The sequence below is a fragment of the Sorghum bicolor genome, chromosome 3, assembly GCF_000003195.3.
Source record: "Sorghum bicolor cultivar BTx623 chromosome 3, Sorghum_bicolor_NCBIv3, whole genome shotgun sequence".
In the NCBI taxonomy this organism is placed as follows: Eukaryota; Viridiplantae; Streptophyta; class Magnoliopsida; order Poales; family Poaceae; genus Sorghum; species Sorghum bicolor.
In genome coordinates this window covers 18483754-18500882 of record NC_012872.2, presented here as the reverse complement: position 1 = coordinate 18500882, position 17129 = coordinate 18483754, and the positions used below count along the sequence as shown (strand labels likewise).

The 17129-nt window shown below is 35.8% G+C and overlaps 3 protein-coding genes and 1 long non-coding RNA gene across 4 annotated transcripts; 2 read left to right on the top strand and 2 right to left on the bottom strand.

The window, feature by feature from the left end:
• On the top strand, positions 447-4668 carry LOC8075342 (ubiquitin-like-specific protease ESD4). The gene is made up of 9 exons (XM_002457768.2): positions 447-1322; positions 1952-2028; positions 2108-2201; positions 2306-2404; positions 3036-3122; positions 3208-3327; positions 3504-3607; positions 3788-3860; positions 3942-4668. The coding sequence occupies exons 1-9, from the start codon at positions 543-545 to the stop codon at positions 4002-4004; spliced, it is 1497 nt and encodes a 498-aa protein (XP_002457813.1). The 5' UTR covers positions 447-542; the 3' UTR covers positions 4005-4668.
• Positions 6849-9891, top strand: LOC8086344 (protein FAR1-RELATED SEQUENCE 5). Its single transcript, XM_021456156.1, has 5 exons — positions 6849-6875; positions 6960-7034; positions 7123-7212; positions 7303-9679; positions 9782-9891. The coding sequence occupies exons 1-5, from the start codon at positions 6849-6851 to the stop codon at positions 9889-9891; spliced, it is 2679 nt and encodes an 892-aa protein (XP_021311831.1).
• On the bottom strand, positions 10116-11035 carry LOC8086343. The gene is made up of 5 exons (XM_021456155.1): positions 10963-11035; positions 10750-10881; positions 10553-10659; positions 10194-10374; positions 10116-10121 (listed from the first exon to the last, which is right to left on the bottom strand). Exons 1-5 carry the CDS (start codon positions 11014-11016, stop codon positions 10116-10118), a joined length of 480 nt encoding a protein of 159 aa, XP_021311830.1. The 5' UTR covers positions 11017-11035.
• LOC110433490 lies at positions 14891-16318 on the bottom strand. The gene is made up of 3 exons (XR_002450922.1): positions 16254-16318; positions 15026-15175; positions 14891-14953 (listed from the first exon to the last, which is right to left on the bottom strand). It is a non-coding gene; the product is annotated as an uncharacterized LOC110433490 (long non-coding RNA).

Below are 17129 nucleotides of genomic sequence, written 5' to 3'. Positions count from 1 at the left end.
AAATTTTTGTTTTGATACTCACTCCATTCCACGCTTGTTGAGGAGTAAAACTTTTTAAAGTTTAACTAACCATGTAGAAAATAGTATCAACTTTTATGTTACCAAATAATATTATTATGAAAATATATTTTATGTCAATCTAATGATTCTTATTATTTGTCACAATCATTGACACTTTTTAATATAATATTTAGTTAAACTTTAAAAGATTTGACTCCTCAGAAATTAATATATATGTATTTATTTTGAAATAGGGATCACATCCAATTACCGAGACGGCTCCAATCTGACCGTTCGTTCATCCTAATCAGAACGTTCTCCTTCCTTCCCGCCCTAAACTGACACACTCATACACACACTGCCGCAATGAAATGAACCAAAAAGACAAAAAATAATTTTAAAACCCCAAAAAGGCGAGGAGGTAAATAAAATAAAAATAAATCACATTCTCTCCTCTTTCCTCGAAGGCAAGACCGACCGCCCGCTCGCCCTCCCTAGCTCGGCGCTCTCCACCGCCGCTAGGGTTTCCACCGCCGCCGGCGATGGGCGCCCTTACCGACAGCCGGAAGCGCCTCTCGGCGGACCACTGCCTCTCGGCCGACCACCGCCTCCCCTACCCCTCCTTTCCCCCGCCGTCCCTTACCCCTCCCTCCAAGCGGGCCAAGCTCGCCCCATTCCCTGAGCTCGATCCCTCCACCTCCACCGTCCCGCCTATCCGTCCCTCTCCCCAAATCATCCACTCCACCGCCACGGCATCCGCCTCCTCCACGCCGGGCCCTTCCTCCTCTTGTATCACCACCGCTTCCACCCCGCTTCCGCAAAGGCGCCGACTCCCTCCGCCGCCGCCAATCCAGCGCCCGATCCACGCCCCCCAGCGGAACCTCCGCGTCTTCCGGCTTGGGGGCGCCGCACGGACCCACGCCGCCGGCTACTCGTGGTTCTCCCCGTCATCACCCCCGCCTCGTTCTCTCGGACTCCAGCAGTTCGTTGAGCTCGTCAAAAGTGTCTCACACCCGGCACCGCCCACTCCCGCTGCCACAACCGATGCTACGAGGCAGGCGGAGGCGGAGGCGGACGCGGTGCCCCTCGAGGTGATCACCATCGAGGAGGATAAGGAGGTGAGGAAGCAGCAGGACGAGGAGGTGAGGGGGGGCGTGGTAGTGAGAAGGGGGCCAATATACAAGGAGCTGTACAAGGCGTCGCAACAGAAGCGGGATGCCAAGCTCAAGACGCTCGAGTTTGAGGTGCGGCTCGCTGAGGAGGGCCGTCTTGGCCTTGAGCGGCTTGCCGAGGCCCTCCCGCGAATTACGCCAAAGAAGGAGGTATGGCTTTCCTGGATTCTTCTTTTTATCTTTCATATTGTTTTGTGATAGGAGGACTGTGTGGAACAAGGTGATTGCCTACTGAGCTTGAAGAAAAAAACAATTGGAATGTTCAACTGAATGTTGACCTGAACAGCCATTCTGCAGAAACTCATGTGCTTCCTTGAGGACCTAGCAATTTTCAGATAATAATGGAACACCAACCATAGACAGTTAATGCTTGTAAATTTCTGAGGATTTGATTGTCTCCATAACTAGTTCTTCAAACATGGTTGTTTTTTTCCCTGAAAACAATTTATCTTAAATATATGATGGGCTAGATACTTATGTTGCCTCATATAATTGTTGGTAAAAAATGTTGTACTTGTTACTCACGTGTTAACTGAAAGATAAGAGGGACCTACTAAAGGATTTTCTGGTCGTTATGCTCCGAGGTATTCTTTTCGAAGTCTGTCGGGTTATAAGCCTGTGATTTTTGCAATTCCTTTGAAAAATAGATGGATTGAAAGAAATTCATGTTGTTCCTAGAGACTGAATTGCACTTAATGGTACACCAAACCAGGCTATGTTTTTAGATTTGAACACACTCTTTTCATTAAGGTTATCGAGTATTAACATGTTCCTTTCAGGAGGTGCCTGAACCTTTTGTTCCTCTTACTGATGAGGACGAAGAAATGGTCCGTCAGGCTCTTAATGGCAAGAACAGGTTTGCTTCTTATCTTTGTCATGTTATAGTCGTACAGATGCGTACATAGCTAGTGGTATCTAAAAGGGTCCTTTTCCAGCCGTGAGAGGTTAGCATTACATGAACCTTCAAATATTGTGATAACGAGGGAGATCCTGCAGTGCCTGAATAACAAGGAATGGCTAAATGATGAGGTATTTTTCATTTTGTTGCTTCTGTAATTCTGCAGAGTTAAGCAGACATAATGTAATATATCAATATAAAATTATTGCTATTCTTTTTTTTCCGATACTTTCAGGTTATCAATTTGTATCTTGATCTGCTTAAAGAGAGGGAACTAAGAGAACCTCGCAAGTTCTTAAAATGTCATTTCTTCAACACCTTTTTCTACAAGAAGGTTTGTGTTGGAACTTGTTTTACCTTTTGGTGGGACAATTCTTTTCTGTTTATTTTTCCTTGCTTCTAAACAACTACTCCCTCCATCCCAAATTGTAAGTCATTCTAAGAATCTTGGAGAGTCAAAGCATTTTCACGTTTGACTAAAATTATAGAGAAAAATACTAAGATTTATAACGTAAATTAAATATACTATGAAAATATAATTAAGAAAGAAACTAATGATACTTAGTTAGTACCATAATAGTTATTATTTTATAATATAAATTTGGTCAAACTTAGAAAAGTTTGACTCTCCAAGATTCTTGGAATGACTTACAATTTGGGATGGAGGGAGTAGCATTCTCATCAAATGTGCATCATATCAGATTGAAAGATATGTATGCAGTTACTACCTGATGCATTGTTTCGTAGTATTTATATGATATCCACCCAAACAGCTCAGTTGATTCATACATGTGCATGCACACAAGCTGCCATTTAATGCCACTCTCTCATATTTCTTATTTGTTATTGCCATCTGTCTTGTTGCATTCATTACCATATTTGTTGCAATTGTGACATGCATTGTATTTGAGCGCAATGTTGTGTTAGTTATAACTCATAATTGATCTCTTATTACTGTCTGTCAGCTGATTTCAAGTGGGTATGATTATAAAGCTGTTAGAAGATGGACAACAAAAAGGAAGTTAGGGTACAGTCTAATTGACTGTGACAAGGTAAAACGCTTTTCGATTCTCTTTTCAGTTTTAGATCTTACTAGGGTTTAACTTTGTATGCATTTAACCAAAACTTATTATCCAGATATTTGTTCCCATACACAAGGAAGTCCATTGGTGTTTAGCAGTCATTAACATAAGGGACAAAAAGTTTCAGTATCTCGACTCACTTGGTGGCATGGACAAGAAGGTCTTGAGTACCTTGGTTAGTGTTATCCTCTAGGTTCTATCAGTGTTGCTGCATTCTGCTCTCCCCATGTACAAGCGGAAAAGCCATATTGAAGTTTACTCATTTTTCGTTTTCTATATATTCTTTTAAAAAAGAAAATCTCTACTGGGCCAGTTATTTGATTATATTTTTTTTTCCCAAATGCTTACCAGGCCAAGTATATTGTGGATGAGGTCAAAGACAAAAGTGGGCAACAGATGGATGTGCTCTCATGGAAGCATGAAGGTGTCAAAAACCTTCCTTTGCAGGACAATGGGTACTTCTCATCTTTGTTCCTAGCAAGCATAGTTGTACTTTTGTTTCTGCTTGTGCAGTTAATGAATTCCTTTAAAAAAGTCTGCGTGCAATTGCCAACCTGAGAACATTTAGTTTCATACAGCCCTATTCCTACTTGTCCTTAAGTTTGCCTAATGTACTGAGTCCTCTTTCACCCTAGATGGGACTGCGGCATGTTCATGCTGAAATACATTGACTTCTACAGCAGAGATATGGACCTCATTTTCGGACAGGTAATACATTGTTTATCATTTTTCCCATAATGGATATGATGTATGTGCAAAAGTTGAAACAAAATTGGATGCATTTTGTAGAAGCAAATGCATTACTTCCGCAGGAGGACAGCAAAGGAAATACTGAGTTTGAGGGCTGAATAAACCTTGGAGGACATCATAGGTCATTTTGGCTAGGATCAGATATTGGTTGGAATATGTACTTAACAAAAGGGCGCAGCGGCTTAAAGGTATAGCACTGAGTGCAAGGATTTTGAAAGTTATCCGGTTGCACAATGGCACCATGTGATGGTCAAGCAATAAGTTGAAGGGAATTGTGCATGAGCATAGCGGCACCTTTAAGTTTTGCCAATGAGCCTTTGCGGGACATAAATGCGTAGTTTTCTGCTGGCATTAGATTGCAATGAGATTCCTCGGAGATAGGGAGGTATGGGTTAACTTGAAACTATATATATACCAGTGATCTTGAGCATCCTGTGAGCTGTGACCAAGTGAGCAACCACCGGGTTAGGCTGTATGACCAGCCTCGGTGCAAAGTTTTGTGTAATCCCTCAAATCCTTTTCATTTTATTATGTTTTTATTTATTCTTTTAATAGTGCTACTTCCCTGAGCCTGTTACAAGTGTATCTGGAATGGCTGATCCGCTAACTGTAGTTCTAGGCCTTCTTTGGCACAGCTGTAGCTCCTTGTACAGTGCACTGAGGAGCTAGAGCCGGAGCCAGTGAAGTGAAGGGCATGTTGGGCTGAGCTTTTTCTGCTTGGAAGTTGATTCTTTATGATAAGTGATTCTCTAACTGAAATTGATTATCAATGATTCCCTTGGATAAATTTTATATGCATATGGTGATTCTATGCATAGATCGTATCATGATAAGCTACTTTTTTTAGCTTCAAGCCTCCTAGTTTGTTTTAGAGGAATAAGCAAAGAATCAATTGTCAGTAAAAAAAAGTGGAAGCTGTTTTGAGAGCTCTACCATAGTTTATTTTGAGATGAAAAGAAAAAAGGTTCCTTGCCACTGTGCAGAGAGAAGCTAGAGCCGAAGCCACCCGAAGCATAGGGGCCTTAGAGCAATACTAGCATTACTCGCTACAATGGCCAGGTTAAGGGCGCAAAGTAAATGGGACACGTCACCTGAAATAACATTGGCACACGTGTTCACCTATATTTTTTTTCCATGTTGCGTTGCGCTGCTCTCTGTGATGTGTATTCGGATAGAAAAAAAAGGATCTGTCTATTTGGAACTTGGGTGATTTGACCCATTCCAACACTCAAGCAATTTGACAAGACAAATCACACAAATGAAACATATAACAAAATTTGTGTGATTGAGGCCCTATCCTCACACGAAAAATCCTAGTAGGACAAATCACACAAAAAAAACACAATAAACAAAATTTAATATCACACAGATAATCCAATACCACACCAGGCAAACTTCACGCAATATATACTAAAATAAATAAAGAAAAAATAAAAAATAATTAAATCATTGAATTGCAACTTCATAGAAATCTGGGGAAAATAGCAAAGAAAAACAAAGATTTTTTTAAAATAAATAAATCCACATAGAAAATCAACTAAAATCTACAGAAATGAACCAAAATAAATTTACACCACATAATTCATAAATTTACAGTGAAGATATCACTATAAAAGTTATATGAAGTGACTATAACTAGATGCACATGAGGGACTCGCCTTGACGAAAGAAAAGAGAGGAAGAAGCCAAGAAGAAGAATGAAAGGGAGATCTGAAATACATAGGGGAAGGGGACATAAAGAGGAGACGTGGTGCACTAGAAACAAATAGAAGTTACTGTAGAAGGACGGTGACGGTTGCAGTAAATGCACATGAGAAACAAAGGAGGAAGACTCCAGAAATACCAATCGCAAGAAAATAACAAAGCCAAAAACCAATAAGTATTCAAGGCCCAAAACAAATAAAATAAAAAATAAAAATAAAAAAGGCCAGGCCCAATACTAGAACTGCAAACAACAGGTTGGAGTGGAATACCCATCTCAGAAAGGCCAGAAATGATTAAAAAGGCCCACACGAGAAGACCAACATTAAAAGGCCCAGATAAAGAAGCCCACATAAAAGTGTATCAACTTCTGCCACAAGGAAAGGACATATACAAGGGGGGTATTTGAAAAAAAGAAAAAATCTATAGATCTATAGGGAATGAGATCTATTCCTACGAGGACATAGCAACGACAATTCCCCCGCAGAGGCAAACTACTACGAAAAGGAGGAGTCATCAAATCCAACGAAAGATGTCAGAAGAAGGAGAAGAAGCAGATCAGAGCACAGAAACACTACAGGTTAGCAAAACAAAATTCTCATTCATACTAGAAACATACCTTATTAGATCCAAGGACATATAGATGGGGAATCAATACTGATTCAAGATAATTATGATGCAGGAACAGATAGATCTAGAAGACACATCTGCAAGAAACGAGGTAAGAGTGATCATAAAACTCAATCTTCTCAAAATACTACAAATTGAACAAAGAATTGAGTAAGATTGCAATCTTATTCATCAAAAATAAATACAATGGCACATACAGGTACTAGGATCAAGGATCATTCCAATAGCTCAACAAAATGATTGGCAAAACTACAGAATGAACAACAATGGAGATTTTGATTTAGACCAAGCACAAATGTTGGCATACCAGGTATACAAATTAATGGTATTACACACACAAGATACAATGACAATGTGGCTAATATCATAGATTTTCAAAAAAACAAAAAATTATTATTGCAGGGACCAATGACAACACTACTTATGCAGCAAACAATGTCTAGTTCTCAAGAAGAAGACATAATTGGACACACAAGACAGGTAAAGGAAAAATCATAACAAACCATAACAAAAAAAAACTCATAGAATATAGAACAATACTAACTGATGATTTCTGTGCAGGAAAATTGGGACCAGCAGTGGCTACAAATGTACAATAGGGCATCAATTGAGCCAATGATCAACAGAACATCAGACTATGAGGTAACTCCAATCATAAAACTCAATATGAAATACAAGACTATTGCAAATAGTTCTATACAAAATTACAATTTTCTTAACATCTAGGCAAACTACAATTCACTGCAAGAAAGAAATGAGAGCAGCTACCAGTCAACTTTCAGTTTCACAACCCAATCTCATGTAAGTAAACAATAAAAAACATGAGCTATCATAAAAGTACTAGGATTGTATTAATGAATAAAAAAATAACAGCCTTGATTCAAAACAGGATGAGCATGATGACTACTTTGTAGCAGAAGTATTCAACAACCAGGAATTAAACAACACAAGCATATTCGAGTCAATGCAAGTACAGGAGGTATGCACATTTACAAAAAAAAGTTAAAATATATAGAACATAAAAACTAAAAGGTAGGAAGACTAACCAAACTTAAAATTTTTGCTGCAGATTGATTCAAGGGCTATAAGAACACAGCACAACACATCTGCAAGCTCTAGGATAGCTACCTGTCAAAATGACAACACATATGCATGGAATCTATCAGACTATTCAGTTGTTGAACAATCACTTCAGCCGCCAACAGACTGGGATGAAAGAAATGGAAGCCAGGAACTTACAGAAGAAGAAGTTGAAGAATTCATCAGGAAAGAACAGGAAGCAGCTGCAGATGGGAATAATGCAGATACTGATAGCAAGTATACACCCCAGATTGGCATGGAATTCAAGACTAGAGATGATGCACACCATTTCTTCGGCTTCTATGGCTTCATAGCAGGATTTGAAGTGGTTGTTACTCATACAACAAGAACAACAAGTAAGAAACGAAACAATGAGATATACAAGCAGGAGATGAGATGCCACAGATATGGAAAAGGAACACAAAAAAAGACAGAAGAACAAGAAGAACAAGAACAGATGCATGATGAAGCAAAGAAGAAAGGAGCAAAGAGGAAGACAAACATACAAGTGAAATCAAACTGCCCAGTGTTAATGGAAGTCAAATTAGAAAATGATAAATGGAAGGTAGTAAGGCTCGACCTAGACCACAATCATGAGCTGAGTCCACAGAACAGGAATCAACTATTCAGTGGCAGGAAATATATGACAGACATGGAGAAATCAATGATAAGGACACTGAACAATAATAACATACCAACAAGGAAGATGATTGCAATACTATCATACCTAAGAGGCAATGTGACAGCCCTACCATATAAAGCAAAGCATGTACAGAATGAGAGAACTAAGATAAATAGAGAAGTAAAAGGAAATGACATGAACAAAGTGATACACTACTTTATGAAGAGGGCAGCAGAAGATTCAACATTCTTTTACAAGTTACACGTAGATGAAGAAAACAAAGTGAAGAGCATATACTGGAGAGAAGGCATATCACTCAAATGGTATGCAGAGTATGGAGACTTCCTAAGTTTTGATACGACCTACATGACAAATAGATACAATCTTCCTGTTGCACCTATAGTTGGAATATCAGGACATGGACATACAATAATTTTTGGATGTGCATTCATATCAGATGAGACTACAGAAACATTCAAATGGCTGTTTGAGACATTCCTAGAATCTATGGGAGGTAAACATCCAAAGACAATTATTACAGACCAAGACCAAGCTATGAGAGCAGCCATAGCAACAGTAATGCCACAAACAACTCATAGGAATTGCTTCTTTCATATAAAGTCAAAATGCTACAACAAGAATGGAAGGTGCTTTGCAAAAAATGAAGGATTACCAGAGAGATTTGAAGACATTGTAAACAACTCAGTGACAGAAGAAGAATTTGAATACCTGTGGCAGAAAATGATAGCAGATTACAAGCTAGAACAAAATAAATACTTCAACAAGATGTGGGAAAACAGGAACAGATTCATACCAGTGTATTTCAAAGAGGACTTCTATCCATTTCTTCAAAGCACTGGACGAAGTGAGCAGACGAATGCTCGGTTGAAGGACAATGTGGGACCTACATATAGCATACACAGTTTCATCATAGAGTACCAAAGAATCATAGATAGAATTAGCATTATGGAAAATACTGAAGATAATGTGAGCAAACAGAAGAGACCTAAAGAACTACAGACTGGATACAAAATAGAGTTACAAGCAGCTGAGCTTTATAACAGGAATATATTCCTAAAGTTTCAGTTCCAACTCAAGATGACAGAAAGACTAAAATACAAAGAGACAGAAGATGGAAAATGCTTTGAGGTATGGCACAAGTCAAACAGAGTTCATCAGCTTCAAACAAACAGAAAATATATAGTCCTAACTGATCTAACCAAAGGTAAAGAAGAATTCAGCTGCATATGTGCAAAGTTCAGCAAGGATGGTATACTATGCTGCCACATACTCAAAGTGATAGTAGAAGAAGAAATAGATGAGATACCTGAAAAGTATTTCATTGACAGATGGAGGAAGAAGGAATCAAAATTGATAAGAAGACAACCAGAAGAAACACCTGCAACCAATGAACTGCTCAGATTCAATGTGTTGTCTAGAAAAGCAGCACTGTTAACATCTAAAGGGTCAAAGAGTGAAGATCTGATGACTTACCTTGATGAAGAATTTGATAGAATCAATCAAGAGATGGACCTAATCAAACAGGCTATTGAAGAAGAACAAGAAGATTCCACACAAGTTGAAGAAGAACACAATGAACAGATTCTACATCTAGAGGATCCAATCAGGATAAAGAACAAAGGACGACCAAAGAAACCAGTAAGGCTAAAGGCAATAGTAGAAGAAATCAAACAAAAGATGGCTGCTCAGCAAGCCAAAAAGAACAAGAATCCAACTAGCAGAAGTAAGGGATCAGAACTAAACATTTCCTATATATAATATACACATATAAGCACATACAAGATATTATGCATAGCATAATTCCTAAATATAATTTGAATTGCAGGCCCTGCAGGAAAAAGCAAGAAAAAACAGAAGAAGGCTACTGAAGACATTGCAAAAGAAGAGAGGAGACCATCTGCAAAAAAAGCATTAGCTCCACAGATGAAGACATAGAAATAGCATATATTTATAAGCACAAATATGCTTCTATGATGTAAGAACCATTATTATGTATCTGGATGAAAAACTTCGATCAAGGACAAAACATTGTATGATGTTGAGTTTGTAATAAGGTTCCTAAGGCAGATGCAACTGCCTAAATGATAGAGAAAGCCTAAAAAAGACTACATAGATTGCAAATTGATAGAATCATCAAGCATATAGCTCCAAGGAAAGATCTACTCCTGTTACAAGAAAGAAAAATGTCATGATATGAAGAAGAGTAAAGAAATAAATAGTTAAATTTTGAAACAAACCTGAAGTTTGTAGTCATAGACACGATGCTTCATACCAGTGTTCTTGTGATGAAAGAAAAGCTCATTAGCAATCTTAATTCTGATTGATGGAATATCTTCATGATTGAACAAATTGCCTAAAAGAACTCTAGGTGAAGTCCAATACTCAAGGAACATCATAGCATAAATGCCAGAATCAGGACTGCACATAAATAATGAACTTTAAAAAAAACTCAACTTCACTTACAGTAATATTGCATTAGAGTTACACCAAACAAAGAGGCATAAATAATATACAACTAACATGTAAATATAGAAAATTACAAATATAACTAAATCATTAGCAATAAGATAACATGGAAAACATAACATATACTCACGAATTTTGTAGAGGCTGCTCAGGAACTTTAGGATACACAACACCATAAAAGCTGAAATCCATGTCAACTTGAACAAATTTGTCCCAATGATACTGAAAAGAGTTTATCTGCAAAAACATCAAAAGCAAGTAACATGATCAACCTTTTAAAACACTAAAAATTAATACATAAACATAAAAAAACTAAAATATACATACAAGCCTGTGCTCAATGTCTTGATGATACTGGGAATTCCGATCATAGTATGAATCAAGAAAAACAAAGTGGCGATCCTTGATATCAACTACAAAGACAAACCAATGCTTCTGGTGCAATATAGGAAAAAACAACTGGGAAAAAAGATACACAGTAAATAATAGGACCAAAAAAATATAATAACTAATACAGAAATTTTTAAAAAAAAAACATACCATATTAGACTGAGGCAAAGGCCTAGCCTTAGCAGACCTCCTAAATGATCTCATCAATAGATCCTGGTCAGCTTGATCAAAATCAAGTAACAGATTATCCTAAAACAAATCATAATAAAAAAGAATCATCGACAACTAGATTAAGTTTTTAAAAAAGAGAAATAAAAAGAGAACTATGAAAAAACTTACACCAATATTGGATAAAAAGTAGTGCCTTTTAGAGAAATCTGGATGACCATTAGGTTTTGAGAACAAGCTATAACAGAAGCATGAAACAACAAAGGTATTCACAAATCCACCAGGCTTTAATGACTCTCCAAGTGACCAGAAGGTGCAACGAACACCAGACAAAGAAACCGCATCTTCACTGAAACAAGGAAATAAAAAATCATAACAAAAGATATATTTACAAAAAAGAATATATGTACATATGTGTGTGTGTATATATAAACTTACTTCTGAAACTCTGAAGAAGCCAACACACAGAGAATCTTATAGTTATCAACTTCAGATTTATTAACTTTGTAGAACTTGCACTTATCAGTTTCATAATCACCACGAAACAAAGGACCAGGGTTAACAAAACGCCTGGGACCATGCAAAGGAACCTTTCCACCTGAAGATAAAGCTTGAGACTTGGGCACATAAGAATGACTTAACCGAGCATAACTAGGCAAAGTACCATCAGACGGGACGGGAGGCTGAACAACAGGAGAACTCCTGCTAGAAACATTCAAATCCAATTTACTATTGTATAGAGCATTGGACTTCTTGGTCATTTCACCAACATTTTGAACAAAATTTTTGGAACCAACAACCTTAACATCAGGAGACAACTGGAAACACAAAATAATGCAAAAAAAAATTAAAGTACTGTAAAGGAAAATTATAAGAAAGACAGGGGTGATAGCAAAACCTAGATCAGGACTGGCATGAAAGATATAAGGCAAAACCATACAATGTAAGCAAAAATCTAGAATAAAAATACAATAAAAACAGAACTACTAGAATCAATATTCTTAAAGTGAGTACTACTTAAAGACAGGGGTGATAGCAGTAAATTATAACAGCAGAAAATAGTAAAAGTTAATTAACAATGAAGAGTACCTGCTCTCTAGATCTTGATGAAGAACGAATATTACCACCAGAACGACGAACACTTGAACTACGAACAACCTCATGAGGGGAAGGAGATATCTGAGTAAAATCTAAAGTCTGCATTACCAAAGCAGCCTGGAAAAATAACAAAATAAATGAATAAAAAGGAAAAAAATAAATAGAAGTGAGATAACAAAAGAGTAAGAACACCAACACTAGAAGATGCCAAGCCAGCTTTCTTCAACAAACTTCCACTCTAAGAAAACAAGAAAAATCATAATCAATAAAAACATATGAAGGTAATAAAACTAAATCAGAAGAAAATAAAAGAAAAAACTCACCTTCTGAGGAAAATATCTTGAAAATCCAGGAACAGAAGCCGGAGAGATAGAATCAGGAACATATTTGTTCTCAAGATCAACAACTTGAAGAATTGGAGAACTATCATGTCCAATAGACACTGATTTCTTCAAAGAGCTTTTCTTCACAGATTTCAAATTAGATACGTCAACAAGAGGATTCTTAGAATTTGATATAACTTTTGAATTACTGCCACCAAGATCATCAATAGCTATATAAAAATTAAAATAAGCAAACATGAGATCATATAAAAATGCAACATATAAAAGCAATAGGATTAGACGAAAATGACATACCTTTAGCACGATTATATTGAGAAACCTGAACAAATTATTTTAAAAAAAAGGAATTCAGAAAATAGAGTATAACTTAAAAATCAATAAAACAAGATATAAACAAATAAATAAATAAAGATAATACATATGACAAACATACATCAGTGGTAGATTGATGAAGTTTGAACTGTGAAGGATGAACTTCTTCAATATCCGTATCAAACTTAGCTGAAAAAATATAAAAGAAGACAAGTGAAAACAAAAAATATAAGAAAAATAAGTAAAAAGGAAGATTATAGAAAAAAGGAAAGCAAGAACAACATAAAACCATACCTTTACGATGACGAACAGAAGGCATATGACCAACTTTAGGAATAACAGGAGATGATTGAAGACCTTCATCATGAGTGGCAGATCGATGAAGTTTGAACTGTGAAGGATGAACTTCTTGAATATCCGGATCAAATTTAGCTGAAAAATATAAAAGAAGACAAGTGAAAACAAAAATTTAAGAAAAATAAATAAATAAATAAATAAATAGGAAGATTATAAATAACAAAATGGAAAAAATTAAAACATACCTTTATCATGACGACCAGAAGGCGTAGGATCAGCTTCAGGAATAACAGGAGATGATTGAAGACCTCCATCATCATAACATAAATTTTCATCATTTTCAATACCCTCAGACAAAAGTTTAATAACCTCCAAAACTAAATGCTGAGACATCTTGGTAACAGAATACACATGCTTCCAGAGCTTGATAAAGGTCAATCTCATATCATCAGATAAAGCATTTATTGAATTCACATCAAAATTAACAGAAACACCACAGTTCAAACAATGCTTCTCAATTAGGTTGCAAATACCATCCTTCAATTCAGCAGGAAGTTTACAACGAGCATAACGATCAAGCTGACTAACAAATTCAGGATCAATATGCTGGTCACGAATCTGAGGAAGCAATCTCAAATCCTAAAAACAAATAGAAATGCAATACAAAACTATAGTTACACAAATTGAAAGAAAACAACAACAAAAGAAAAAAGAATAGAATATCAAATAACCTTAGCATAGCAAGTCCTTGAATAATCCATAATAGGATGATAACCATAGCAGCCTTCTTCTTTCAAATCAAGACTTGCATAACGAGTAATCATGTCTTTCTTCCAAACTGAAATTCGAGGAATAGTAGAAGGAACTTGATGGGAACCAAAATCAACATGATCAAGATATAAAACCTGAATAAGGAGAAAATATTTAAATACAAATGAAAAGTTTCATTATAAATCAAAAAAAGAAAAAAGAAAAAAAGAAAGAAAACTTACAGCAAGGAAATATAGACAACCACCAAGAGTGGCTTGGTGAGTAGATTTGCAACCCTTCAACTGATTGAATAACTTGATGTACTCAAGCAACCATGACAATATAAAACCACACCAATCATAAGATCGAATCTTTTCAAGGTCTTCAAAAATGCCAAAGAACCTCTGACTTGGAACAACAGAAGAATTGGGGCAAAGAAAGGTACTCAATGCAACAACAATGAAACAAACAAACATATCATCATCTGACAATTCTTTCTTAGAAATAAGGGCCTCAGAGAAGTAGCTAATAGGTGGTACGCTGTCCTTCCCAAATCTTGACAGTAAACATGCCTTGCCAGAGGCATAATCAGTAGGAAAAGGCTCACCACCAAAAGGAAGATCAAGAACTAAATGAACAGCCTCCTTGGTAAGAGATATAACTTTGCCATTAACAACTATATCTCCAGAGTTGAAATTGACAAGACGAGCAACCCAATGAACAAAATTTCTAGGAACAGAACACTCATCAAACATAAGCAAAGATCCAAACCCATACTTCCGAATCACATCTTGATGATTAGTTGAGAGAGATTTTATCACACTAGAAAAAGTTGAAACAGAGAACCTTGAAAAACCAACTTTAGGTCTAGGATCAGGCTTCTTCTTCACCTGAAATTAAGAACATAAAAATATTGAAAACAAAAACATATAATAAAAGAGAAAAAAGATATAAAAAATCAAAATAGATACTTACATTATGACTCAGAGAAGATATTAGTTTCTTCTTCAACATCAACAAGCCTAAAACACTAATAAAAAAATACAAAAATAAGGAAGAAACAACAAATATACAAGATATAAAACTAAAGATTAAAATAGAAGACATACTTCTTTCATATACTGCTTGCACAAAGCCTCATTAACGAAATGGTGAGCATCAGACATAGAATCCTACAAAAAAAATTAGAAAAAAATACAAGGAACAAACATCTAATTGAACAAACAAAAATCATTTAAACTTACCTCTGAATCAAACAGTCTATCATTACTAGACTCATTATTTTCTTCAGCAGCAGAAGAGTTCCCAGATAACAACAATTCATCATCACCAAGACCGTTAGAAGCATCACTAGGAAAGTCATCCATGAACGAACACTTCCTTTTCCTAGCCATCTAGCATGAAAATTCAAAAATAGAAAAATATACATTACAGTTATATAATAACTACAGAAAAATAGACTGTAGATGAATTATAAACTCAAAGACTACAGATGAGACATCTAATAAAATGTTAATAGTAGAACAAATTGTGTCAATAGTCATTTTACAGAATACAAGCTATATCATTGCAAGCTACTACAAATGGGTACGAGATCTAGCTCTTGAATCAAACAACACAAATAATAAAGCTAAAAGGCGACAAGAAAAAATAAAATGGCTGATGTCAACAATAACAAGATGAACTAATGAATTTTAATAAACATTATCACATCTGACAAAAAATATAAACATGAACCAAGAAGGAGAACTTCCTTTTCTTAGCCATCTAACATGGAAATAAATAACAAAACAACTTCACAATTACATATTGCTGCAAACAAACCCAAAAAAACAATAAAAATAGGAAAAATCAAAATATTCATAATTACAAATAAACAGAAACACAAAATATCTATGCTTTGCAAAAAAACATAAAAGTTTATGAGCCTATTTCTGGAACAAATAAATCAAAGTAGAAAAATAAAGACAAATAAACAAAAACCCAAAAAAAATCTATGGAATGCAAAAACCAAAAAGTTTCTGAGTCCATTTCAGGAACCAAACAAACCAAAAACACGAATTTACAAAAACCCAAAAAATTCTATGGAATGCAAACAACAAAATTTAATTGAGTCCAATACAGGAACCAAACATACCAAAAAAAGAAAAAAAAAAGAAAATAACAACTTTGTACTAGTTACTTAATAAAAACCAATGAATTATACATGATGAGCAACTTGAAGTAAAGTACAAAAGTAGCGTAACCAAAACTATATATAAAACCACAGACATCCAAATGTATAAGACTTATCAAATAATACTACTTACATTAACATTACCTAGGAATTACATCAGCTCAAGAACTGTAAGATTAGTTGATTTCTAGGATAAATGCAATATTATCAGGTAAACTGTGACCTCAGCTTTAATACTTATATGAACAAGAATGACACAATAAGGAGAATGGTGAACAAACCAATAGCTTAATTACCAGCAAGATTTGAGCAAATTAGAAAGTCAGCAATTGGGAAGCCACGACCAACAACAAATGCCCTGGAAGCCAAGAATCCATCAATAAATGAGCAGGCATTATCAAATTCATAGCCTGGTAAAAAGTGAGGGCATATTCAAGGCATTCAACAACCTACTAGTTTTCTAACAGCACTATTTAGAATATAGAAAAATTAGAAATAATCAGGTAAATAAGAAATAGTTACATTAACAATGCATACCAATTACACTTGATGAACAACTATAATTGACGGTGAAATATACAATAACTAATGATTGGGGAGAAAAATGCATCTGTTACATCGGATAGAACAAACTAAGCCAACTAACTAAGTTACCTATAAGCAGAAAGCCAACATTAACAAAAAGATTTTACAAAAGACAAACGTAATGGTACATGATAAAACACTAAACATAAATAATTCATGAACAAAATAAAATGCCTAATATTAAAACTACAAAAGATGAACTAAGAAATATGTGCAAATAATCTCAGACCATACAAAACATAAATAACAACCCTCAAAATTAGATGTATAAGCAATACAACAAGACATGGCGGGGATTAAAATGCTAAGAAACTGATTGAATAGATGCACAATTACAGTACCAATTTCAACATAAAAACTACACAAAATCAACACAGGTACTATTCTAGAAACGGAGGACTACAATTTCATATCAGAAAAGGAATCAACCTGCACATCCGACTCCAGATCGAGCTACAACTCAACTCAACCTATAGATCTGGAACCGCGTCCAAATCCACAACAACCAAAATCTAAACCAATGACTGCGCTCGGTAAAAACCTAGGGTTCAGACTCAACTACAAAATCATCCTCAACCATAGGAGAT

Bases quoted from the DNA above. Each gene is read 5' to 3' on its own strand.
- LOC8075342 (XM_002457768.2), top strand. From the start codon at position 543: ATGGGCGCCCTTACCGACAGCCGGAAGCGCCTCTCGGCGGACCACTGC. The intron at 2,029-2,107 runs GTTTGCTTCTTA...GTCCTTTTCCAG, and splicing joins GCTCTTAATGGCAAGAACAG to CCGTGAGAGGTTAGCATTAC. The intron at 3,608-3,787 runs GTACTTCTCATC...CTTTCACCCTAG, and splicing joins CTTCCTTTGCAGGACAATGG to ATGGGACTGCGGCATGTTCA.
- LOC8086344 (XM_021456156.1), top strand. From the start codon at position 6,849: ATGATCAACAGAACATCAGACTATGAG. The intron at 6,876-6,959 runs GTAACTCCAATC...CTTAACATCTAG, and splicing joins ACAGAACATCAGACTATGAG to GCAAACTACAATTCACTGCA. The intron at 9,680-9,781 runs GTAAGGGATCAG...TTTGAATTGCAG, and splicing joins CAAGAATCCAACTAGCAGAA to GCCCTGCAGGAAAAAGCAAG.
- LOC8086343 (XM_021456155.1), bottom strand. From the start codon at position 11,016: ATGAGATCATTTAGGAGGTCTGCTAAGGCTAGGCCTTTGCCTCAGTCT. The intron at 10,882-10,962 runs GTATGTTTTTTT...CTTTTTTCCCAG, and splicing joins CTTTGCCTCAGTCTAATATG to TTGTTTTTTCCTATATTGCA. The intron at 10,660-10,749 runs GTATGTATATTT...ATGTTTTTGCAG, and splicing joins AAGACATTGAGCACAGGCTT to ATAAACTCTTTTCAGTATCA.